Source organism: Equus asinus, chromosome 27 (genome assembly GCF_041296235.1).
Source record: "Equus asinus isolate D_3611 breed Donkey chromosome 27, EquAss-T2T_v2, whole genome shotgun sequence".
Classification (NCBI taxonomy): Eukaryota; Metazoa; Chordata; class Mammalia; order Perissodactyla; family Equidae; genus Equus; species Equus asinus.
In genome coordinates, this window is record NC_091816.1 from 1008339 (window position 1) to 1035069 (window position 26731).

The following is a 26731-nucleotide window of genomic DNA, read 5'->3' on the forward strand; positions in this document are numbered from 1 at the left end:
AAACTTAAGAAGACTGAAATCATATCAAGCATCTTTTCTGACCACAATGGTATCAAACTAGAAATCAACTACAAGAAGAAAGCTGGAAAAGTGAAAAATATGTGGAGACCAAAGAACATGCTACAGAACAACTACTGGATCAACAAAGAAATCAAAGGATAAATAAAAAAATACCTGGAGACAAATAAAAGCAAAAACACAACATACCAAAATCTATGGGATGCAGCAAAAGTGCATCCCATAAGTGGGAAGTTTATAGCAATACAGGTCTACCTCAACAAACAAGAAAAATCTCAAATAATCTAACATCACACCTAAAGGAACTAGAAAAAAGAAAAACAAATGAAGCCCAAAGTTAGTAGAGGGAAGGAAATAATAAAAATTAGAGTAGAAATAAATGAAATAGAGACTGAAAAAAACAAAGTATTAATGAAACTAAGAGCTGGTTCTTTGAAACAATAAACAAATCGACAAATCTTTAGTTAGATTCACTAAGAAAAAAAGAAGGCTCAAGTAAATAAAATCAGAAACAAAAGTGGAGAACTTACAATGGGTACCACAGAAATACAAAATTATAAGAGAATATTATGAAAAGCTATACACCAACAAATAGAATAACTTAGAAGAAATAGATAAGTTCTTAGAATCATACAACCTTCCAAAATTGAATTAAGAAGAAATAGTGAATCTCAATAACCTGATCACTAGTAAGGAGATTGAAACAATAATTAAAGAACCCCCTAAAAAACAAAAGTTCAGCACCAGACAGCTTCTCTGGTGAATTCTACCAAACATTCAAAAAAGGATTTAATATCTATCCTTCTCAAACTCTCCCAAGAAACTAAAGAGAAGGGGACGTTTCCTAAGTCATTTAACAAGGCCAACATTACCCTGATGCCAAAAGAAGACAAGGACAACACAAAAAAAGAAAATTACAGGCCAATATTGCTGATGAATATAGATGCAAAATTCCTTAACAAAATATTAACCAACTGAATACAATAATACATTAAAAGGGTCATACACCACACGATCAAATGGGTTTTATTCCAGATATGCAAGGATGGTTCAACATTCACAAATCAATCAATGTGATACACCACATTAACAAAATGAAGAATAGATGCAGAGAAATTATTTGACAAGATTCAGCATCCATTTATGACAAAAAATCTCAATAAAATGGGTATAGAAGGCAGAGATTGATCCAAGATGGCGCCGTGAGTAGTCCTCTTTGTTTCTCCCCCTTCGAGTCTACAACTATTTGGACACTTATCGCTTGACAAAGGATATCCAGACAGCATCTCAGGACGTCTGAGATACCCACGCGACTATACATCGGAAGGCGGACAGACTTTCCTCCGGGAGGATGTGGAAATAGGTGAAAACTCTCCGACCCCGACGAGCAGCCTAGTACCCGCAAGCGGCTTTCTTCCAACGGACGCCCCCAGAGGATCTACACACATCTAGGGCAGGAGCGAGCACACAACAGAGGAGCGACGGTGGAAACAGGTGACCAGAACCCTACCTAAACCCCCCGCAATTACTCCTAAATGCAGAGGGAAACTTTGGAGTTGCACACCTGAGCCCGCGGGGAGAGTCTCTCCCCGCCATTGGCGGGGAGACCCCGCCTGGTGTTCGCGGCGCCCAGAGGGTCCCAGAGAGAGTCGCTGAGGGTACGGAGGGCTCCCAGCTGCCGTTGCCCGCCCTGAGGGAGTAGGGATTGCCGGAGATCTCGGAGAGGACCAGGGCTGGGGGAAGTTTCAAAGGCCGGCTTTGCTACCCGGAGGGGAAGCGCCAGAGTTCCGCCCGGGCAGCAGACAAAATCTCTCTATCTGCCATTAGCAGAGGGGACACGCACAGCATTCACGGCTCCGGGAGAGGCCCGGAGAGAATCCCAGAGGGCGGGGCGACCCCCAGCTGTTGCCCGCCCCGTGGGACTAGGGATAGCCGGAGATCTCGGAGAGGACTGGGGCTGGGGGGAGTTCCAGAGACCCAGCTTCGTAGCCTAGGGGGAAACCCTACAGGCTCACAGCAGCCTTAGGGAAAGCCTCTGCACAGCACCAGTAGAAGGCACCCAGCCGCCAGCCATAAGGCTGGAAGACCCCAGGGCAAAAGCAGCATAGCTAGGTGAACTAACCACAGACTGTAGAAGATACCAATAGCTCTCCTGCGACCCATAGAGGACAAGTGAGATTTTGGGGGTGCCGTCAGCAACGGAGAGACAAATATAAGTGATCCCACCCCTGGCCGCTGGAAAAGCCCATAACACCGTTGCAGACCCCAAGGAGAGAGCACATCTAGGTGGGCTGCAACAGTAGGCACCAGCAGCCTGAAGCCCCCCTGTGACAGCCCCCACGGCAGAGGAGGGAATCCAAAGGGTCACTGTGGCTACGAGGAGGGGCCCAGGCCCAGTTAGCAACTGCGGACAGAGTTCCTGGTTGGTGCAGTATAAACAGCTGCTCCCCTACCGCAGCAGCTGAAACAAGTGAAAGGAGCAACTAAACTCTATCTCCATGCGGAGGCACAAATCAACAACATCAAGCAATATGAAAAAATACATTAAATCTCCAGAACAGAAAGAAAGTAACAAATACACAGAAAACAATCCCAAAGAAAATGAGATATATAACCTAAATGATGATGACTTCAAAACAGCCATCATTAAAATTCTCAATGAGTTAAGAGAGAATTCTGACTGACAACTCAACGAGTTCAGAAGCTATGTCACAAAAGAGTTTGATACGATAAAGAAGAACCAAACAGAAATATTGGAAATGAAGAACACAATAGAGGAGATTAAGAAAAATCTAGATGCTCTGAACAGTAGGGCCGATAATATGGAGGAAAGAATTAGCAATTTGGAAGATGGCAATATAGAATTGCTGCAGGCAGAGGAGGAGAGAGAAGCAAGACTAAAAAGAAATGAAGAAACTCTCCGAGAATTATCAGACACAATTATGAGATGCAACGTAAGGATTATAGGTATACCAGAGGGAGAAGAGAAGGAGAAAGGGGCAGAAAGCCTATTCAAAGAAATAATGGCTGAGAACTTCCCAAATCTGGTGAGGGAGATGGATCTTCAGGTGACAGAAGCCAATAGATCTCCAAACTTTATCAATGCAAGAAGACCAACTCCACGGCATATAGTAGTGAAGCTAGCAAAAGTCAACGACAAGGAGAAAATACTAAGGACAGCCAGGCAAAAGAAACTAACCTACAAAGGAACCCCCATCAGGCTATCAGCAGATTTCTCAGCAGAAACTTTACAGGCTAGAAGAGAGTGGAATGATATATTCAAAAATCTGAAGGACAAAAATCTACAGCCGAGAATTCTCTACCCAGCGAAAATATCCTTCAAATACGATGGAGAAATGAAAACTTTCCCAGATAAACAAAAATTAAGGGAGTTCATTGCCACAAAACCTCCTCTTCAGGAAATCCTCAGGAAAACCCTCATTCCTGAAAAATCCAAAAAAGGAAAGGGGCTACAAAACCAAGAGCAGAGGAGATAAGTAGAAGGACAACAACAGAGAGTAGCAGCTCTACATCAGAACAGATTAAACCATGGGACGAGAAACAAAGGAAACTGAAGAAAACCGGAAAACAAGACACAAAATGGTGGTGGTAGGCCCCCACATCTCAATAATCACTCTAAATGTAAATGGATTGAACTCCCCAATCAAAAGACACAGAGTGGCAGGATGGATCAAAGAACAAGATCCAACAATATGCTGCCTCCAGGAAACACACCTCAGCCCCAAAGACAAACACAGACTCAGAGTGAAGGGATGGAGAACAATACTCCAAGCTAATAATGAACAAAAGAAAGCAGGTGTCGCTATACTAATATCAGACAAGGTAGATTTCAAAGCAAAACAGATAAAGAAAGATAAAGAGGGACAGTATATAATGATAAAAGGGACTCTCCACCAAGAAGACATAACACTTATAAATATATATGCACCCAACACAGGAGCACCAAAATTTGTAAAGCAACTCTTAACAGAACTAAAAGAAGACATCAACAACAATACAATAATAGTAGGGGACCTCAACACACCATTAACACCAATGGACAGAACATCCAGACAGAAAATCAACAAGGAAATAATAGAATTAAATGAAAAATTAGACCAGATGGACTTAATAGATATATATAGAACACTTCATCCAAAAACAGCAGGTTACACATTCTTCTCAAGTGCACATGGAACATTGTCAAGGATTGACCATATTTTGGGAACCAAAGCAAACATCAATAAATACAAGAGAGTTGAAATAATATCAAGCATCTTTTCTGATCATAATGCTATTAAACTAGAAATCAACTACAAGAAAAAAGCAGAGAAAGGTGCAAAAATGTGGAGACTAAACAACACGCTTCTCAACAAACAATGGATCATTGAAGAAATTAAAGAAGAAATCAAATTTTATCTGGAGACTAATGAAAATGAGAACACGACATACCAAATCATTTGGGATGCAGCAAAAGCAGTCCTAAGAGGGAAATTCATCGCAATACAGGCTCACCTCACTAAACAAGAAAAAGCTCACATAAGCAACCTCCAACGACGCCTAACGGAACTAGAAAAAGAAGAACAAACAAAGCCCAGAGTCAGTAGAAGGAGGGAAATAATAAAAATAAGAGCAGAAATAAACGATATTGAAACAAAAAAGACAATAGAAAGGATCAATGAAACAAAGAGTTGGTTCTTCGAAAGAATTAACAAAATCGACAAACCCCTAGCCAGACTCACCAAGAAAAGAAGAGAGAAATCGCAAATTAATAAAATTAGGAATGACAGGGGAGAAATCACAACAGATACCAATGAAATACAAGAGATCATAAGAGAATACTATGAAAAACTATATGCCAACAAATTGAACAACCTGGAAGAAATGGACAAATTCCTAGACTCCTACAATCTCCCCAAACTGAATCAGGAAGAAATGGAGAATCTGAATAGGCCAATCACAAGTAAGGAAATAGAAACGGTAATCAAAAACCTCCCCAAAAATAAGAGTCCAGGACCAGACGGCTTCTCTGGAGAATTCTACCAAACATTCAAAGAAGACTTAATACCTATTCTCCGCAAACTGTTCCAGAAAATTGAGAAAGATGGAGAACTCCCTAACACATTCTATCAAGCCAACATCACTCTGATCCCCAAACCTGACAAGGACAACACAAAGAAGGAGAACTACAGGCCGATATCACTGATGAACATAGATGCAAAAATCCTCAACAAAATTTTGGCAAACCGATTACAGCAATACATCAAAAAGATTATACACCATGATCAAGTGGGATTTATACCAGGGACACAGGGATGGTTCAACATCCACAAGTCAATCAACGTGATACACTACATCAACAAAATGAAAAACAAAAACCACATGATCATCTCAATAGATGCTGAGAAAGCATTCGACAAGATCCAACACCCATTTATGAAAAAAACCCTCAGTAAAATGGGTATAGAAGGAAAGTACCTCAACATAATAAAGGCCATATATGATAGACCCACAGCCAACATCATACTCAATGGACAAAAACTGAAAGCCATCCCACTGAGGACAGGAACAAGACAAGGGTGCCCACTTTCACCACTCCTATTCAACATAGTACTGGAGGTGCTGGCCAGAGCAATTCGGCAGGAAAAAGAAATAAAAGGAATTCAAATAGGTAACGAAGAAGTAAAACTCTCGTTGTTTGCAGACGACATGATCTCATATATAGAAAACCCCAAAGAATCCACAGAAAAACTATTAGAAATAATCAACAACTACAGCAAAGTAGCAGGGTATAAAATTAACGTGCATAAATCAGTAGCATTTCTATACATTAACAATGAACTAACAGAAAAAGAACTCAAGAACTCAATCCCATTCACAATCGCAACGAAAAGAATAAAATACCTTGGGATAAACTTAACCAAGGAAGTGAAGGATCTATACAATGAAAACTACAAGACTTTCTTGAAAGAAATTGACGATGACATAAAGAGATGGAAAGACATTCCTTGCACATGGATTGGAAGAATAAACATAGTTAAAATGTCCATACTACCTAAAGCAATATACAGATTCAATGCTATCCCAATCAGAATCCCAAGAACATTCTTCACAGAAATTGAACAAAGAATCCTAAAATTCATATGGGGCAACAAAAGACCGCGAATTGCTAAAGCAATCCTGAGCAAGAAAAACAAAGCTGGCGGAATCACAATCCCCGATTTCAAAACATACTACAAAGCTACAGTGATCAAAACAGCATGGTACTGGTACAAAAACAGGTCCACAGATCAATGGAACAGAATTGAAAGCCCAGAGATAAAACCACACATCTATGGACAGCTAATCTTCGACAAAGGAGCAGAGGGCCTACAATGGAGAAAAGAAAGTCTCTTCAACAAATGGTGCTGGGAAAACTGGACAGCCACATGCAAAAGATTGAAAATTGACCAGTCTTTTTCACCACACACCAAAATAAACTCAAAATGGATCAAAGACCTAAAGATTAGGCCTGAGACAATAAGTCTTTTGGAAGAAAATATAGGCAGTACACTCTTTGACATCAGTTTCAAAAGAATCTTTTCAGACGCTGTAACTCCTCAGTTGAGGGAAACAATAGAAAGAATAAACAAATGGGACTTCATCAGACTAAAGAGCTTCTTCAAGGCAAGGGAAAACAGGATTGAAACAAAAAAACAGCTCACTAATTGGGAAAAAATATTTACAAGCCACTTATCCGACAAAGGGTTAATCTCCATAATATACAAAGAACTCACACGGCTTAACAACAAAAAAACAAAGAACCCGATCAAAAAATGGGCAGAGGACATGAACAGACATTTCTCAAAAGAAGATATGAATATGGCCAATAGACACATGAAAAGATGTTCATCATCGCTAATCATCAGGGAAATGCAAATCAAAACTACACTAAGATATCACCTTACACCCGTTAGATTGGCAAAAACATCCAAAACCAAGAACGACAAATGTTGGAGAGGTTGTGGAGAAAAAGGAACCCTCATACACTGTTGGTGGGAATGCAAACTGGTACAGCCACTATGGAAAACAGTATGGAGACTTCTCAAAAAGTTAAAAATAGAAATACCCTATGACCCAGCCATCCCATTACTGGGTATCTATCCTAAGAACCTGATATCAGAAATCTCAAGAGTCCGTTGCACCCCTATGTTCATCGCAGCATTATTTACAATAGCCAAGACGTGGAACCAGCCTACATGCCCAGAAACTGATGATTGGATAAAGAAGATGTGGTATATATACACAATGGAATACTACTCAGCCATAAAAAAAGACAAAATTGGCCCATTCACAACAACGTGGATGGACCTCGAGGGTATTATGTTAAGCGAAATAAGCCAGTCAGAGAAAGACGAACTCTATATGACTCCACTCATAGGTGGAAATTAGTATATTGATAAGGAGATCTGATCGGTGGTTACCAGGGAAAAGCGGGGGTGGGGGGAGGGCACAGAGGGGGAAGTGGTGTACCCACAACATGACTAACAAAAATGTACAACTGAAATCTCACAAGGTTGTAATCTATCATAACATTAATAAAAAAAAAAAATGGGTATAGAAGGAAAGTACCTCAACATAATAAAGGTCATATATGACAAACCCACACTTAACATCATACTCAATGGTGAAAACTAAAAGTTATCCCTATAAGAACAGGAACAAAACAAGGATGCCCACTCTTGCCACTCTTATTCAACATAGTATTGGAAGTCCTATCCAGAGCAATTAGGCAGGAAAAAGAAACAAAAGCAATCCAGATTGGAAAGGAAGTTAAAATTTCCATATTACCTAAGCAATCTACAGATTCAGAGCAATTCTTATCAAAATCCCAATGACATTTTCATGGAAATAGAACAAAGAACCCTAAAATTTCTATTGAACAACAAAAGACCCCAAATAGCCAAAGGAATCCTGAGAAAAAAAGAACAAAACTGGAGAGATCCCTAACTTCAAAGTATACTACAAAGCTATAGTAATCAAAACAGCATGATATTGGCAGAAAAATAGACACACAAATCAATGGAACAAAAGTGAGAGACCAGAAATAAACCCCTACATATATAGACAACAAATTTTCAACAAAGGAACCAAGAACATATAATGGAGAAAGGAAAGTCTCTTCAATAAATGATGCTGGGAAAACTGGACAGCCACATGGAAAAGAGTGATAGTAGACCATTATCTTACACCATACACAAAATTAACTCAAAATGGATTAAAGACTTGAATGTAAGACCTGAAATCATAAAACTCCTAGAACAAAACATAGGTAGTACACTCTTTGACATCAGTCTTGGCAGCATCTTTTTGAAGATGTCGCCTCAGGCAAGGGCAACAAAGGCAAAAAATAAATCAATGGGACTGCATCAAACTAAAAAGCTTCTGCACAGCCAAGGAAACCATCAACAAAACGAAAAGGCAACCTAACAATTGGGAGAACATGTTTGCAAACCACATATCTGCTAAGGGGTTAATATCCAAAATATATAAAGACCTCATACACCTCAACAATGAAAAAACAAACCACCTGCCTAAAAAATGGGCAAAGAGGGGTCAGCCTGGTGGCATAGTGGTTAAGTTCGTGTGCTCCGCTTTGGTGGCTTGGGGTTTACAAGTTCAGATCCCAGCCGTGGACCTACACACTGCTCACCAAGCCATGCTGTGGTGGCAGCCCACATACAAAAAGTAGAGGAAGACTGGCATGGATGTTAGCTCAGGGCCAATCTTCCTCACAAAAAGATAAATAAATAAAAAATTTTTTAAATGGGCAGAGAAGCTAAACAGACATTTTTCCAAAAAAAATATACAGATGGCCAACAGGCACATGAAAAATGTTTAACATCACTGATTATTAGGGAAATGCAAATCAAAGCCACAATGAGACATCACTTCATGCCCATCAAAATGGCTATTATTAAAAAGACAAGAAATAACAAGTGTTGGAGAAGATGAAGAGAAAAGGAAACTCTCATACACTGCTGGTGGGAATGTAAATTGGTACAACCACTATGGAAAACAGTATAAATATTCCTCCCAAAATGAAGAATAGAATACCATATGATCTGGCTATTCATTTCTGAGTATTTACCCAAAAAATACAAAAATACTAATTAAAAAAGATATATGCACCCCTATGCTCACTGCAGCATTATTTACAATGGCCAAGACTTGGAAACAACCTAAGTGCCCATCAAACAAATGAATGGATAAAGATGTGGTATATATACACAACGGAATACTACTCATCCATAAAAAAAGATGAAATCTTTCCATCTGTGACAACATGGATGGAACTTGAGGGTATTGTGGTAAGCGAAATAAGTCAGATGGAGAAAGACAAATACCATATGATTTCACTCATATGTTGAAGATAAAAAATAAACACACAGATACAGAGAGCAGATTGGTGGTTATCAGAGGGGAAGGAGGTTTGGGAAGGGCAGAACAGGTAAAGGGGGACATTTTCATGACGAATGGTGGTGAACACAATGCAGTATATATGGACGTCATATTATAATGACATACAGCTGAATCTATATGTTATAAACCATTGCTACCTCAATTTTAAAAATGCTGTTTCAAATAAAATCAAAAAAACTTAAATAAATAAATGGAAAACACTGAGGTGCATCTGAGATCTGTTACTGTTGGATGGCACTGGCCTAAGATGCCTCCTTCTTCCCTCAGGTGGGCACTGGAGACGACCCCACACATCGTAAGCGCACCTCCCACATCAGAAAGAGTCTCCAGGGGCCGGCTCCGTGGCCGAGAGGTTAAGTTCGCGCACTCCGCTGTGGCGGCCCGGATTCTGATCCTGGGCGCGGACATGGCACTGCTCGTCAGGCTACGTTGAGGTGGCGTCCCACATCCCACAACTAGAAGGACCTGCAACTAAGATATACAACTATGTACAGGGGGGTTTGGGAAGATAAAGCAGAAAAAAAAAAAAAAAGAAGAAGATTGGCAACAGTTGTTAGCTCAGGTGCCAATCTTAAAAAAAAAAAAAAAAACAAGTCTCCAACCAACAGATTCCCAAGGACAGGTGTAAACTCAAGCTTTTAAGAAGATGATAAATACACAAATAACATAAAAAAAGAGAGCTGAGGAAAATAAGATGCAATTTGGTTTGAAATATTTAATTTAGCCATACAAAGAAATGCACTATTTAGCGACATGCCTAAAGTAATGGCTAGTCAGGAACAATCATTTTTCATGGCCCAATGAGGGCACTGCATTCCGTACTATGTAATTTCCGATTATGAATCAGAGTGCACAGCTCCAAAAGGGCACACAATTACTTATCATTCTTTCTTCTTCTTTTCTTACTGAATTGTGTTACTGACTGAGGGAACTATTGAGCTTCTCATTCAGTTCCTTTCTTTCACTTAATCAGTCTGGCGCATGGGGACTCCTCCTAATTATATATAATCATTCTGATAGAGGTTACGATGACCTGAGAAAGCTACTCTTTCTACTGGAGATTTAATTTCTGTAATTGACTTGCATTTGCCAGAATTGCTAGATTAAAAATGACAAAAGATCTTGCTGTCTAATATGATTTACTCTAATACAGACTTCTTCCCACTATTGCAAGGAAATTCTCTTAATGTGACACATCCTTCCATAGCTTTTCATTAAACAAACAAAAACAAAAATTTATATTCAATGTATAATTTAAAATTTTAAATCTAGCATCCCTAAATATTAAAATCACTTATAAGTTCTACTTACTGAAGCCATCTGAATACAATACAGAATTTAAAACTGAACATATTCTCAGCCAGTTTTTCATAATAGGCATTTTAAACAATTAATTTAGAATTTTCTAGATTCTGAGCTTATAAAAGCCTGTTTATCCAACTAGCAAGTTTCTTTTGAAAGATAAACAAAATTGACAGACCTTTAGCTAGACCACCTAAGAAAATGAGAGAGGACTCAAATTAATAAAATTACAAACAAAAGAAGAGACATTACAACTGATGCCAAAGAAATGCAAAGTATCATGAGACTTCCATGAACAATTATATGCCAATAAATTAGATAACTTAGAAGAAATGGATAAATTCCTATAAACATACAATGTATCAAGACTGAATCTTGAAGCAATAGAAAATCTGAACAGACTAATAACAAGCAAACAGATTGAATAAGTAATCAAATATGTCCCCTAAAATAAAAGCCCAGGACTAGATGGCTTCCCAGGTGAATTCTACCAAACATTTAAAGACAAATTAATACCAATCCTTCACAAACTCTTCCAAAATATTGAAGAGAAAGGGACACTTCCAAACTCATTTTATGTGGCCAGCTTTACCCTGATATCAAAGCTAGACAAGGACACTACAAGAAAAGAAAATTACCGGTCAATATCCCTGATGCACATCGATGCAAAAGTCCTCAACAAAATACAGCAAACTGAATTCAAGAGCACATTAAAAGGATCACACGCCATGATCAAGTGGGATTCATCCCTAGGATGCAAGGATGGCTCAACATCTGCAAATTACTAAATGTGACATATCACATTAACAGAATGAAGAATACAAATCATAAGACCATTTCAGTAGATGTAGAAAAAGCATTGGACAAAATTCAACATCCTTTCATCATAAAAACTCTCAACAAATTAGGTATAGAAGCAATGTACCTCAACATAATCAAGGCCATATGACGAGTCTACAGCTAACATCATACTCAATGGTGAAAAGTTAAAAGCCTTTCCTCTAAGATCAGGAATAAGACAAGAGTGCCCACTCTCACCACTCCTATTCAACATAGTCCTGGAAGTCCTAGCCATAGCAATTAGGCAAGAGAAAGAAATAAAAGGCATCCAGGTCAGAAAGGAAGAAGTAAAATTCTCTCTCTTTGGAGATGTCATGATCTTATATATAGAAAACTCTAAGAGACTTCGCCAAAAAACTGTTAGAACTAATAAATGAAGTCAGTAAAGTTGCAGGATACAAAATAACATATAAAAATCAGTTGTGTTTCTACACACAAACAATGAACTATCTAAAAGAGAAATTAAGAAAACAATCCCATTTACAGTAGCATCAAAAATAATAAAATAAAAAGGAGTGAAGTACTGATACATGCTACAATGGGGATCAACCTCAAAAAAATCATGCTAAGTGAAGAAGTCAGACTCTAAAGGTCAGATATCATCTGATTCTATTTATATGAAACATCCAGAATAGGTGAATCCATGTCTTTTCAAATGCTTTTTCTGTGTCTACGGAGACAGCCATGTGGTTTCGTCCACGACATTGATTGATTTTTGTATACTGAATCTCACGTGGTCATGGTGTAGAACCCTTTTGATTTGTTGCTGGGTTCTGTCTGCTAGCATTTTGTTGAGATCTTTGCATCTATATTCAGAAGGGATACTGGTCTATAGTTTCTTTTCTTAGGATGTCTCTATCTGCTTAGGGTGTCAGGGTAATACTGGCCTCATCAAATGAACTGGGTAGCGTTTCTTCCTTTTCTACATTTTGAAACTTTGTGAAGCACTGGTACTAATTTGCCTTTAATGATTGGTAGAAATAAGCAGTGAAGCCATCTGGTCCTGAGCTTTTGTTTGTGGGAAGTGTTTTGATTACTATTTCAATCCATTTACTTCTTAAAGGTCTAGTCAGATTTTCTATTTCTTCTCGAAGAAATACTTAATTTCAACAGTGTACAAAAATTTGTTCCTCCATTCCCTGTCCCCTCCTTTGTGCTGTTATTGTATTAAAATGATATATTTATGCATTGTGTGTCTATCAATACAGATTTATAATTATTGCTTTATGTAGTTATCTTTTAAATCATAAGAAAAAAGAGTTATGAACAAAAAATATACTTACACTGTATTTTATATTTCCCTATGTAATACTCTTACTGGAACACATGGTTTTGAGTTTGTGTCTTAGTGTTCTTTCATTTCAGCCTCAAGGACTCCTTTTCATATTTCTTGTAGGGCAGGTTTGCTAGTAACAACGTCTCTCAGTTTTTGTTTATCTGGGGCTGTCTTAATTTATCCTTCATTTTTGATGGATGGTTTTGCTGAATATAGAATTCTTGGTTGAGTGTTTTCCTTTCAGTACTTCGAATATGCCATCCCACTTTCTGGCCTCCATTGTTTCTGATGAGAAATCAGCTGTTGATCTTATTAAGGATCCCTTGGACCCGACAAGTTGCTTCACTCTTGCTGCTTACAAGATTCTTTCTCTCTTTGTCTTTGTCTTTCAACCAACTGATTATGACACATCTAGTGTGGATTTCTTTGAGTTTTCCTAGTCGGAGTTGAGGTTCTTGGATGTATAATACTTTTCATCATATTTGGGGAGTTTGGGGCCATTATTTCTCAAATTTTTTTCTGCTCTTTCTCTCTCTCCTCTCCTTCTGAGACTCCCATTATGTGTATGTTGCCACGCTTTGCAGTAGTCTACAAGTCTCTTAGGTTTGTTCATTTTCTTCATTACTTTTTATTTCTGTTTCTCAAACTGGATCATATCAAGTGACCTATCTTAAAGTTCACTGATTCTTTCTTCTGCCTGTTCAAATCTGATGTTGAGCCTCCCCCAGTGAATTTTTCATTTTCATTATTGTACTTTTCAATTCCAGAATTTCTATTTTGTTCTTTTTTACAGCTTCTGTCTCTTTATTTGGTGAGATACCTTTCACCAAACTCTTCTTTAGTTCTTTAAACATGTTTTTTTTTTTCACTTTTTATTGCCATTATCATAGTTTACAACCTTGTGAAATTTCAGTTGTACATTGTTGTCAGTCGTGTTGTAGGTGCATCACTTCACCCTTTGTGCCCTCCCCCCACCACCCCACCCCTTTCCCCTGGTAACCACTAATCTGTCCTCTGTCTACATGTTTAACTTCCACAAAAGAGTCATATGAGTGGAGTCATACAGAGATTGTCTTTCTCTATCTGGCTTATTTCACTTAACATAATACCCTCAAGGTCCATCCATTAAACATGGTTTCTTTTAATTCTTTGGACATATTTAATACAGCTGATTTAAAGTCTTTGTCTAGTAAGTTCAATACCTGGGCTTCCTCAAGGACAATTTTTAATGAGTGAATTTTTTTTCTGCACATGAGCCATACTTTTTGTTTCTTTGCATGCCTCATAATTTTTTGTTTAAAACTGAACATTTTAAATAATGTAATGCAGCAGCCCTGGAAATCAGAATCTCTGCCTTCCCCAGGTTTACTGTTGTTGCTGTTTGTTGTTGATTGTTTGTTTGTTTAGTGACTTTCCTGAACTAATTCTGTAAAGTCTGCATTCTTTGTTGTGTGTAACCACTTAGTGATAAGCTAACGATTAGACAGGGATTTCCATAAATGCCTGGAACCGCATAAGTCTCTAAGTCTCTGCCAAAGGACTTCGTGTGCATGTTTGGGCATGCCACCAACTCTCAACCAGGCACTTAACAACTTACCTTAGCTTTTCCTTCTTTCTTGCACAGAGCCTCAAGGTCAGCTAGAGGTGAAAGGTTAGGGCCTGCTCAGGTCTTTCCTAAGTACAAGCACAGTCCCAGAGATGTGCATGACCTTCTAGATCCCCAGGAATGTACTGGAGCTTTTCAAAACCCCTATGGAGACTGCACTCCCCAGCCTCACCTTTTAAGCTTTTTGGTTAGTCTATTATTTGCCCCAACTTATTTACCACCTCAGGCAGACACAACAGTACAGACTTCCTGTAATTGTTTTTTGACAAATACTCCCTCTAGAAAAGGCTTTTTCCACTGGGAGAGCTCTGAGTCAGGTCAAATAAAGACAACTTTGTGAGTAGAATCTTTCAGGGAATGCCTGGACAGGTCAAATAATGACAGTTCTCTGGGAAGGATGATTTGAAGGACTGCCTGCCCCATTCTGGCCCCAAGTGGCTGCCAGGTTGTGGTTTTTGCTGTGCTTGTGGGCTGCTAGGTTTCCAGGCCATTAAAGCGCTGATGATGGGGTGGAGGCAGAGCAAGTTAAGGCTCTACGAAGCTCCCTGTTCACACCCAGTTTCAGCCATTTTTCTGGGATAAACACTTTCCAGATTGTTGCAAGCTTTGTTTGATTTCAAGAGTTCTTAAAAAGTTGATTCTGACCATTTTAAACAATTTTCTCATTCCTTTTATGGAGGAGAGTGTTTGCAGAGGTCTGTATTTCACCATTTTCACTGACAACACCTTTCTTTCATTTAACTGTTGCATTATATCCCGCTGTGTGAACTTAATATCATTTAATTTCTCTCATAATATATTTTCCCTATATTTTTATTTGGAAAAATTATAAGCCTTCAGAAATGTACAAACAGCATGAGGACTCACAGCCCCTTCACCTAGATTCACCAAATTCACCAAGTGTTAACACCGGGCCTGTCTTCCTTCCTTCCTTCCTCTGAACCATTTGAGAGTTAGTTGCAGACATCATGACAACTTTAGCCTCAAAGATAAGAATCTCCCAAGAACCAGGACATTCTCCTTTATAACATTGTAAAAATTTATGCTCACACTCAGGAAATTTAACATTGTCACAATACTATAATCTATATGCCATGTTTGAATGCCCCAAGGAACAATTTAGAATGCCTAAAAATACAGGCACATCTCTGAAAGAGCTGGTACACCAGCGGAATCACACTCGGCCCTTCTCTGGCAAAGGCTGGGTGAGACGGCCACTGGTCAGAGACGTGGCCTAATCCGTGAGGGGCTTCAGGGTCCCAGACCCCTTACCTGCTTGGGAGGGATTCACTGCGTTGATTCTTTCACTTTAGAAGATGAGATTATCTCAAAATTCTTTGTTTAAGAAAAAATTAAAACAAAGCAATAATTCTGCTCAAATTTCAGAAACAAAATAAAACTCTTCCCCTAAATTTTCTTCTGGGATGTCCTGATAAAATCTGCCTGAGGGCAGGTGTCAAACCAATCTCTTCACAGAGGCATGAGATGCTGACGTGCAAGGCAGATCGCAGAAGGCAGATCCTTGACAACACACACACAACCTCTCATGTCACACACCTGCAATGGCAGGGCAGTGTCTCATTTCTAGTACTTTGATCTCAGAGACAATTCCTCTGAAAGATGCCTTTGTGGCCTCGTGACAGGACAAAGATGAAGTTGCAATGTTCTGGATGTCAACTCATGCCAATTCATCCACCAGTTACAATTTTTAAAAACTTTTTAATATACAGCAATACAATACAAGCAAACATCTACCTAGGCCAACATTTCTCAAACTGTGGGCCACGGACCACCCACGTCAGCATCATACGTAGGACTCATTCTAAGCGTTGGTTCCCAAGCTTCATCTCAGGTCTACTGATAGACTTTCCGGGACTGGATCCCAGGAATCTGCATTTTAAAAAGCACCCAGGCTATTCCAGAGCACATTCATATTGGAGAACCACTGAGCTAGGCTTTAATCTGAGATTAACCGAAGCTTAACAGGGAAAACTGAGGAGTAAGACTCAGATATTGAGAACGGCTTTGTGTTGTCATCCACGGCAGTGGCTTTTGAATATTCTGACCACAGTCCTTACAGAGGAATATATTATACCTCACGACACAGTACACACACACAAATTACAGTTTCATGAAACAATACTTATGCTTACTACTTGTGATGCACTCTGATATTTTCTATCCAATTGTATTTCAATTTTTTAAAAACACTGGACATAACCCACTACATCTATTTCACAACCCTCTAATGAATCACAAACCGCAGTTTGCAAAACGCTGACCTACAGCAATGGACTGAAATGTGAAGTTTGATTGAGTAGGCATAAACCTAGAGAGAGAGAAAAACATTGCACACTAGTCATTAAACTAGATTTTTAAAAGATATTCTTAAAATATATTCATTTAGCTAGATTTAGAACAGTTTAATCACGATACTGATATCCAAATAAATAAATTTTATTCAGATTGACTTCAAATCTTATTACTTTCAATTAGTAATTAGTACATAGGAGTGAAAATTGGGTGCAACGTTAAGACCGGGAGTCCTGGAAGTTAACAGAGGAGGTTCGGGTCCTGGCTCTCCCACGTGTCAGGGATGGCAGCCTGAGTAACAACCTCTCTAAGCCTCAGTTTCTTCATATATAAAATGGGGCTAATAACAGCATCTCTCTGATAATGTTGCTGTGAATATTACATAAGATAATTCATGTAAATAATAATGGTTACTATTACTAATCAAAGATAAGATGTTTCAATAAAAGTTTTACCATCTTAAAAGAATGATAAAAATGATACTTAGATAAAGCTTCTCATATAAGTGTTCATATAGATTATTATGTGTACGGATCTCCTCTATACCTGGCGTCATCCTTCTCTTGAAGAACAAACACCACACATGTTCTGAGTCAGGCCCTACGCTATGAGCTAGAGTTACAAAGAGGCATGTATATGGCACCGCTTAGTAAGCAGCTTAGAATCTAGTTAGGATGCTAGAAAGAAAGGTAAATAGCCAAATCATAAGGCAAGTGCCAGATATAAGAGATGCTGAAAGAGAGTACAGTCAGAGTTCAGAGAGGGGAGGACTGGAGGTCAGCTGGGGATGGAAGGGTGTGGGGTTTGCGTAAGCAGAAAGGAGGAAGGAGGGAATGCCAAGCAGAAAAGAAAAATAGGAGAGAAGACAAAGGGGTAAACTATGCCCCCAGTTTGGCTGGGGCAGTGTTGTCAAGACAAGGTTAGAAGTAAGAGCCCTTCTGAGTACCAGGCTGGGCAACACGTGATTAGGAAGATCATCCCGAAGGGGCTGGCGGTAAGGCCGTGTGAAATCAACTCAGTCTAGCAGCAGAGGGCAGCATTCCTGGCAGAGGTGGTCTGACCAAAGCAACACCATGGACGGGGTAGGACATGCCCAATGCACCAGTGACATCAACCCTGCAGATGCCACCAGTTAACAAAATGACGACATCAACACAGAAAAATGGGGTCCAATTGAATTTTGCCAGAGTTTCTGCAGCACTGCTTTAAAGCACTGATGGACTCGGTCTCTAGCACGCAGTTCTCAGTTATGAGCAGACTAATCTCTGGAAATTTTCCAAAATTTTAAGTAAACCATCCCTACCACTCAAATGATTTTACTTTTCTTATTCAGATTCTATTCATTCTTTGCTCACCAAGCAACCGTCTGATGAGAATTCAGCTTGCCAGGTAATTTGACATGGAGAAGAATGCCTTGATAATAAAGGTCCTTAAGCGTTCAAGTCACTAGAAAGGGTATTTCCTATAATAATGTTTAAACTGGCCCTCCACTTATCCACCAGACTCGTGTGAATTTGGTTATATGTCTATACCAGCAAATGTCTGGTTCTTCTTCAACGTGCTCAGAAGGTGCCAGACCCAACAGGACTGAGATTCTCAATCCTGGCAGCACTTCAGAGTCACTTAGACAGCTACTTAAAAATACCTTGGGAGCCAGCCCTGATGGCCTAGTGGTTAAAGCTTGGCACTCATCACTTCGGTGGCCCAGGCTCGCTTCTTGGTCGCAGAACCACAGCACCCTTCTGTCAGTTGCCATGCTGTGGTGGCAACTCACATAGAAGAACTGGAATGACTTATAACTAAGATATAAAACCATGCCATGGGGCTTTGAGGAGGAAAAACATAAAAAGAGGAAGACTGGCAACAGATGTTAGCTCAGGGTGACTGTTTTCCCCAAAAAAAAAAAATCACAACCATTAAAAAAAACCTCAGAATGGGGCAGCTGGCTGCAATCAAGTCCTCTTGATGGGCAGCCCCTCGGGTGGACAGCCACTTTCTCAGACAATGGTTCTCAATCCTGGCTGCATGTTACAAGTTAGAATCATCTGGGAAACTTTAAAAGGATCCAGGCCCAGGGACGCATACTTCCAGAGATATTAAAACCTATCCACTGGGCAGAGGACATGAATTCTAATAATTCATGCTCCCCATTCCTAAGCAGAGATGAAAGGGATACTGCAAAACATTGGAGTCAAGAGATTTCTGTTTCACTTACATATAGGATATTCAATTATTTTATTCTCTTTGATCTCCCTTCTACAGGGGCCATAGCTTTAAGCAGTTACTAGTATTAAACTCTTAACTCCTTATTGCTTTAGAGCAGAAGTCAGCAAAAAAACTTTTCCTATAAAGGACCAGAGAGTAAAAAGTTTAGGCTTTACGAGTTATTTAGTCTCTGTCCCAATTACTCAACCCTGCAGCTGTAGCAGGAAAGCAGCCACAAATAATATGTAAGCAAATGAGTGTGCCTATATTCCAACAAAACTTTATTTAAAAAAACAAGCATTGGATAAAATTTGGCCAGCGAACTGCTTCAGAATGTTTGAATAACCGTAATTAGCATTCTGATCTTGTGTTCGTTGATACAAAATTAGTAACAAAGCATGAAAATAAACACAAAAAGTACACTCAATCTTGGAATCTTGTCCTTTGATTGACTATCATCCAATTACCACTTACCAGAAGCTCAAAACAGAGGGCCCTGTCTACATGAAGACCATATGGACCTATTCAGACGATTTCTGCCGCGAGTACCCCTGACCACCCTTCTCCTTCACTGATGGAGAAACGAGCCACCTGGGCACTCATTTGGAGCCCTGTAAACCAGAGGGGAGTGTGGCAGTGCCTTTCCGGCTTCCTCACTAGTAGAAAAGGCCACCGATATTTACTTATTAAATAAATCCTTATTTATTTATTTGGTAGGGGAAAATAATCCATCTTTGCTGCTTTTTAAGTACATTTTTACCCCATGCAACTGATCAATGAGGTGAAAATATACAACTCTAAGTCTAAAGTTTTTGGTTGAATAATTTCTGTTCACCTGAGTAGGTTTAATCAAGGACCCTACTCCAGCCATCACTTCTGGCTTCCCTCTAATCTCTCAAAATACATAACGAATGAAAGTCAAAAGGGTGAGACTGTGCTGAGCAGAGGAGAGCGGAGCAGGAACACCACTCAGCCTTACAAGCTGTGGCTGAGATGGAGCGCACTGCACAGCTGTGCTCCCCAACCCCCACTCTGCCACGTCAAGTCCCCAGACCCGCAGTGCTCCAAGTGACGACATCCAGTCATGCAGAAGCCCCCAGCCTGCTGCTCAGAGCAGTTTATCCCAACGTCAAAGGCCCGTGAGGACCGGTGTCAGGCTGGTGGTCTCTGGGGAAGGAGGGCACAGAACTCCCCCTACACAAGGCCAGCAACCAATCAATCTCCCAGGTCGCTCACAGCCACAGCACCGGGAAAATGAAACTACAGCAGAAGCGTCAGCCTCGGAGGATGCTCCCCAGCTCAGCTGGCGGGACTCATGCTGGTTCCAGGGCGCACTTACTTGGAAGTGTTTTCAAGTATTCCTTTGACTTCATTCATTTCTTCTTTCCCAAAGTAAACAACGGTGAGATGAACTCTCCCATCCTGTTGGATGCACATCTCCCTAGAACAAAACATACGTATGTTGGTCCTGTTTTCGCAATAACAGGCAAGGCCCAAACAAATACCTACACTGTAAAGTCCAAATGGGTCTTGACATGAACTAAATGAACTGCCAGACGAGCAGAGATGGGAGTTTCTGGCTGGCCATCACAATTACCTGTATTTGTGTTTATCTTACCAAGAAAACAATGAAATTTCAACAGGCAGATCTGGTAAATGAAAACTCAGGTGAGAGAGGCCACTAGTCCTCTCCGCACAGGCCTGGCCCCTCGGGACATCGGTGTCGTGGAAAGGGCACTGAGTCCTTACCTTCTTTGCCACACGAAGTCTACGAAGCACAGGAGACACACACCCCACTTTACAGATGAGAAAGCCAAAGCCCAGGGAGGCTGAGACCAGGATCCTGCCCGTGACTTTTCTTGTGTGTGCCAAACACAGATGGTCTTCAAGACTGATGAGCAAACACCCTCCCATTTAGGACTCTAGAAACCCTTGGTGACACCCAGTGTCATGACTATTGGAGGGAACGACAAGGCAGAAGCACACTGGCTATAGTTCACCTTCTGGCACAGACACAGTCACCACCCCACTCTCCCATTTCTCCTCGCTGTCACTCCCATCGTCCCAGGCACCTGGCACCTCATGCTCCGGGGTCCCCACAGCCCTCCCGGGGCCAGGCCTCAGGCTCTGGATGGATATAGTGCTGCTTCCCCACCAACGCTCATCCGTTCTTTGCCCTCTTGTTCTCTCAATGCTGACACTTAGCCAATCTAGTAAGACGCTCTGCTGAGGGTTTACTTCATACGCACGCTGTAACACATGAGTCAATGTATGCACAGATATGTGTATGTGAAGGTACATGTGTACATGCGTAAATATATGTGCACATGTAAATGTGTGTTTATGTGTACATGTATATATGTATGTGTGTACATGGATATATGTGTGTGTGTACATGGATATGTGTGTGTGTGTGTACATGGATATGTGTGTGTGTGTGTACATGGATATGTGTGTGTGTGTGTACATGGATATGTGTGTGTGTGTGTACATGGATATGTGTGTGTGTGTACATGGATATATGTGTGTGTGTGTACATGGATATGTGTGTGTGTGTACATGGATATATGTGTGTGTGTGTACATGGATATATGTGTGTGTGTACATGGATATATGTATGTGTGTACATGGATATATGTGTGTGTGTACATGGATATGTGTGTGTGTGTACATGGATATGTGTGTGTGTGTACATGGATATATGTGTGTGTGTGTACATGGATATATGTGTGTGTGTACATGGATATATGTATGTGTGTACATGGATATATGTATGTGTGTACATGGATATATGTGTGTGTGTGTGTACATGGATATATGTGTGTGTGTGTACATGGATATATGTGTGTGTGTACATGGATATATGTATGTGTGTACATGGATATATGTATGTGTGTACATGGATATATGTGTGTGTGTGTACATGGATATATGTGTGTGTGTACATGGATATATGTATGTGTGTACATGGATATATGTATGTGTGTACATGGATATATGTGTGTGTGTGTACATGGATATATGTGTGTGTGTACATGGATATATGTGCATGTGTGTACATGGATATATGTGCATGTGTGTACATGGATATATGTGTGTGTGTACATGGATATATATGTGTGTGTGTACATGGATATATATATTGTGTGTGTACATGGATATATATGTGTGTGTGTACATGGATATATGTGTGTGTGTACATGGATATATGTGTGTGTGTGTACATGGATATATGTGTGTGTGTGTACATGGATATGTGTGTGTGTGTGTACATGGATATGTGTGTGTGTGTGTACATGGATATGTGTGTGTGTGTGTACATGGATATGTGTGTGTGTGTGTACATGGATATATATGCGTGTGTGTACATGGATATATGTGCGTGTGTGTACATGGATATATGTGTGTGTGTGTACATGGATATGTGTGTGTGTGTGTACATGGATATGTGTGTGTGTGTACATGGATATATGTGTGTGTGTACATGGATATATATGTGTGTGTGTACATGGATATATGTGTGTGTGTGTACATGGATATGTGTGTGTGTACATGGATATGTGTGTGTGTGTACATGGATATATGTGTGTGTGTACACGGATATATATGTGTGTGTACACGGATATATGTGTGTGTGTGTACATGGATATATGTGTGTGTGTGTACATGGATATATGTGTGTGTGTACATGGATATATGTGTGTGTGTACATGGATATATGTGTGTGTGTACATGGATATGTGTGTGTGTGTACATGGATATGTGTGTGTGTGTGTACATGGATATATATGTGTGTGTACATGGATATATGTGTGTGTGTACATGGATATATGTGTGTGTGTACATGGATATATGTGTGTGTGTACATGGATATGTGTGTGTGTGTACATGGATATATATGTGTGTGTGTACATGGATATATATGTGTGTGTACATGGATATATGTGTGTGTGTACATGGATATATGTGTGTGTGTACATGGATATATATGTGTGTGTGTGTGTACATGGATATATATGTGTGTGTGTGTGTACATGGATATATGTGTGTGTGTACATGGATATATGTGTGTGTGTACATGGATATGTGTGTGTGTACATGGATATATGTGTGTGTGTACATGGATATATGTGTGTGTGTACATGGATATATATGTGTGTGTGTGTGTACATGGATATATATGTGTGTGTGTACATGGATATATGTATGTGTGTGTACATGGATATATGTGTGTGTGTACATGGATATATGTGTGTGTGTACATGGATATGTGTGTGTGTGTACATGGATATGTGTGTGTGTGTACATGGATATATGTGTGTGTGTGTACATGGATATGTGTGTGTGTGTACATGGATATATATGTATGTGTGTACATGGATATATATGTGTGTGTACATGGATATATGTGTGTGTGTACATGGATATATGTGTGTGTGTACATGGATATATGTGTGTGTGTGTACATGGATATGTGTGTGTGTGTACATGGATATATGTGTGTGTGTGTACATGGATATGTGTGTGTGTGTACATGGATATATATGTGTGTGTGTACATGGATATATATGTATGTGTGTACATGGATATATATGTGTGTGTACATGGATATATATATGTGTGTGTGTACATGGATATATATATTGTGTGTGTACATGGATATATGTGTGTGTGTGTACATGGATATATATGTGTGTGTACATGGATATATATATGTGTGTGTGTACATGGATATATATGTGTGTGTGTACATGGATATATATGCGTGTGTGTACATGGATATATGTGTGTGTGTGTACATGGATATATGTATGTGTGTACATGGATATGTGTGTGTGTGTACATGGATATGTGTGTGTGTGTACATGGATATATGTGTGTGTGTGTACATGGATATGTGTGTGTGTGTACATGGATATATATGTGTGTGTGTACATGGATATATATGTGTGTGTACATGGATATGTGTGTGTGTGTACATGGATATATGTGTGTGTGTGTACATGGATATGTGTGTGTGTGTACATGGATATATATGTGTGTGTGTACATGGATATATATGTATGTGTGTACATGGATATATATGTGTGTGTACATGGATATATATATGTGTGTGTGTACATGGATATATATATTGTGTGTGTACATGGATATATGTGTGTGTGTGTACATGGATATATGTGTGTGTGTACATGGATATATATGTGTGTGTACATGGATATATGTGTGTGTGTGTACATGGATATGTGTGTGTGTGTACATGGATATATATGTGTGTGTGTACATGGATATATGTGTGTGTGTGTACATGGATATATGTATGTGTGTACATGGATATATGTGTGTGTGTACATGGATATGTGTGTGTGTGTACATGGATATATGTGTGTGTGTGTACATGGATATGTGTGTGTGTGTACATGGATATATATATGTGTGTGTACATGGATATATATGTGTGTGTGTACATGGATATATATGTGTGTGTGTGTACATGGATATATGTGTGTGTGTGTACATGGATATGTGTGTGTGTGTACATGGATATATGTGTGTGTGTGTACATGGATATGTGTGTGTGTGTACATGGATATATATGTGTGTGTGTACATGGATATATATGTGTGTGTGTACATGGATATATGTGTGTGTGTACATGGATATATGTGTGTGTGTACATGGATATATGTGTGTGTGTGTGTACATGGATATATGTGTGTGTGTGTACATGGATATATGTGTGTGTGTACATGGATATATGTGTGTGTGTACATGGATATATATGTATGTGTGTACATGGATATATGTGTGTGTGTACATGGATATATGTGTGTGTGTACATGGATATATGTGTGTGTGTGTGTACATGGATATATGTGTGTGTGTGTACATGGATATATATGTGTGTGTGTACATGGATATATGTGTGTGTGTGTACATGGATATGTGTGTGTGTGTACATGGATATATGTGTGTGTGTGTACATGGATATGTGTGTGTGTGTACATGGATATATATGTGTGTGTGTACATGGATATATATGTGTGTGTGTACATGGATATATGTGTGTGTGTACATGGATATATGTGTGTGTACATGGATATATGTGTGTGTGTGTACATGGATATATATGTGTGTGTACATGGATATATGTGTGTGTGTGTACATGGATATATGTGTGTGTGTACATGGATATATATGTGTGTGTGTGTACATGGATATATATGTGTGTGTGTACATGGATATATGTGTGTGTGTGTACATGGATATGTGTGTGTGTGTACATGGATATGTGTGTGTGTGTACATGGATATGTGTGTGTGTGTACATGGATATGTGTGTGTGTGTACATGGATATATATGTGTGTGTGTACATGGATATATATGTGTGTGTGTACATGGATATATGTGTGTGTGTACATGGATATATGTGTGTGTGTACATGGATATATGTGTGTGTGTACATGGATATATATGTATGTGTGTACATGGATATATGTGTGTGTGTACATGGATATATGTGTGTGTGTACATGGATATATGTGTGTGTGTGTGTACATGGATATATGTGTGTGTGTGTACATGGATATATATGTGTGTGTGTACATGGATATATGTGTGTGTGTGTACATGGATATGTGTGTGTGTGTACATGGATATGTGTGTGTGTGTACATGGATATGTGTGTGTGTGTACATGGATATGTGTGTGTGTGTACATGGATATATATGTGTGTGTGTACATGGATATATATGTGTGTGTGTACATGGATATATGTGTGTGTGTACATGGATATATGTGTGTGTGTACATGGATATATGTGTGTGTGTGTGTACATGGATATATGTGTGTGTGTGTACATGGATATATGTGTGTGTGTACATGGATATATGTGTGTGTGTACATGGATATATATGTGTGTGTGTACATGGATATATGTGTGTGTGTACATGGATATATGTGTGTGTGTACATGGATATATGTGTGTGTGTGTGTACATGGATATATGTGTGTGTGTGTACATGGATATATATGTGTGTGTGTACATGGATATATGTGTGTGTGTGTACATGGATATATGTGTGTGTGTGTACATGGATATATGTGTGTGTGTGTACATGGATATATGTGTGTGTGTGTACATGGATATATGTGTGTGTGTGTACATGGATATATGTGTGTGTGTACATGGATATGTGTGTGTGTGTACATGGATATGTGTGTGTGTGTACATGGATATATATGTGTGTGTGTACATGGATATATGTGTGTGTGTGTACATGGATATGTGTGTGTGTGTACATGGATATATGTGTGTGTGTACATGGATATATGTGTGTGTGTGTACATGGATATATATATTGTGTGTGTACATGGATATATGTATGTGTGTGTACATGGATATATGCGTGTGTGTGTACATGGATATATATGTGTGTGTGTACATGGATATATATATTGTGTGTGTACATGGATATATATGTGTGTGTGTACATGGATATATGTGTGTGTGTACATGGATATATATGTATGTGTGTGTACATAATTTTAACAGTTTTCTAGAAGCAAGTTAATGCGAAGATTCTACCGGTGGGATAACATTCTATAATATTTTGATATTTTGCATGCCCTTCCATTTTACTCCTTTTATCTCTCTGTTGGCTACTTTCCTTAGCCTCCAAACAGCAATCCACATCACAGCTTTCCAG

The 26731-nt window shown here is 39.4% G+C and overlaps 1 protein-coding gene across 14 annotated transcripts in view; it reads right to left on the minus strand.

The window, feature by feature from the left end:
- The window catches only part of CSGALNACT1 (chondroitin sulfate N-acetylgalactosaminyltransferase 1), a 342149-nt gene that overhangs the window by 21835 nt on the left and 293583 nt on the right, over positions 1-26731 (minus strand). For all 14 annotated transcript variants that reach the window (XM_070499792.1, XM_044751081.2, XM_070499794.1 and 11 more), the window contains one exon: positions 20362-20463. In XM_070499792.1, the coding sequence (XP_070355893.1) occupies positions 20362-20463 (102 nt within the window). The remainder of the gene's footprint in view (positions 1-20361; positions 20464-26731) is intronic.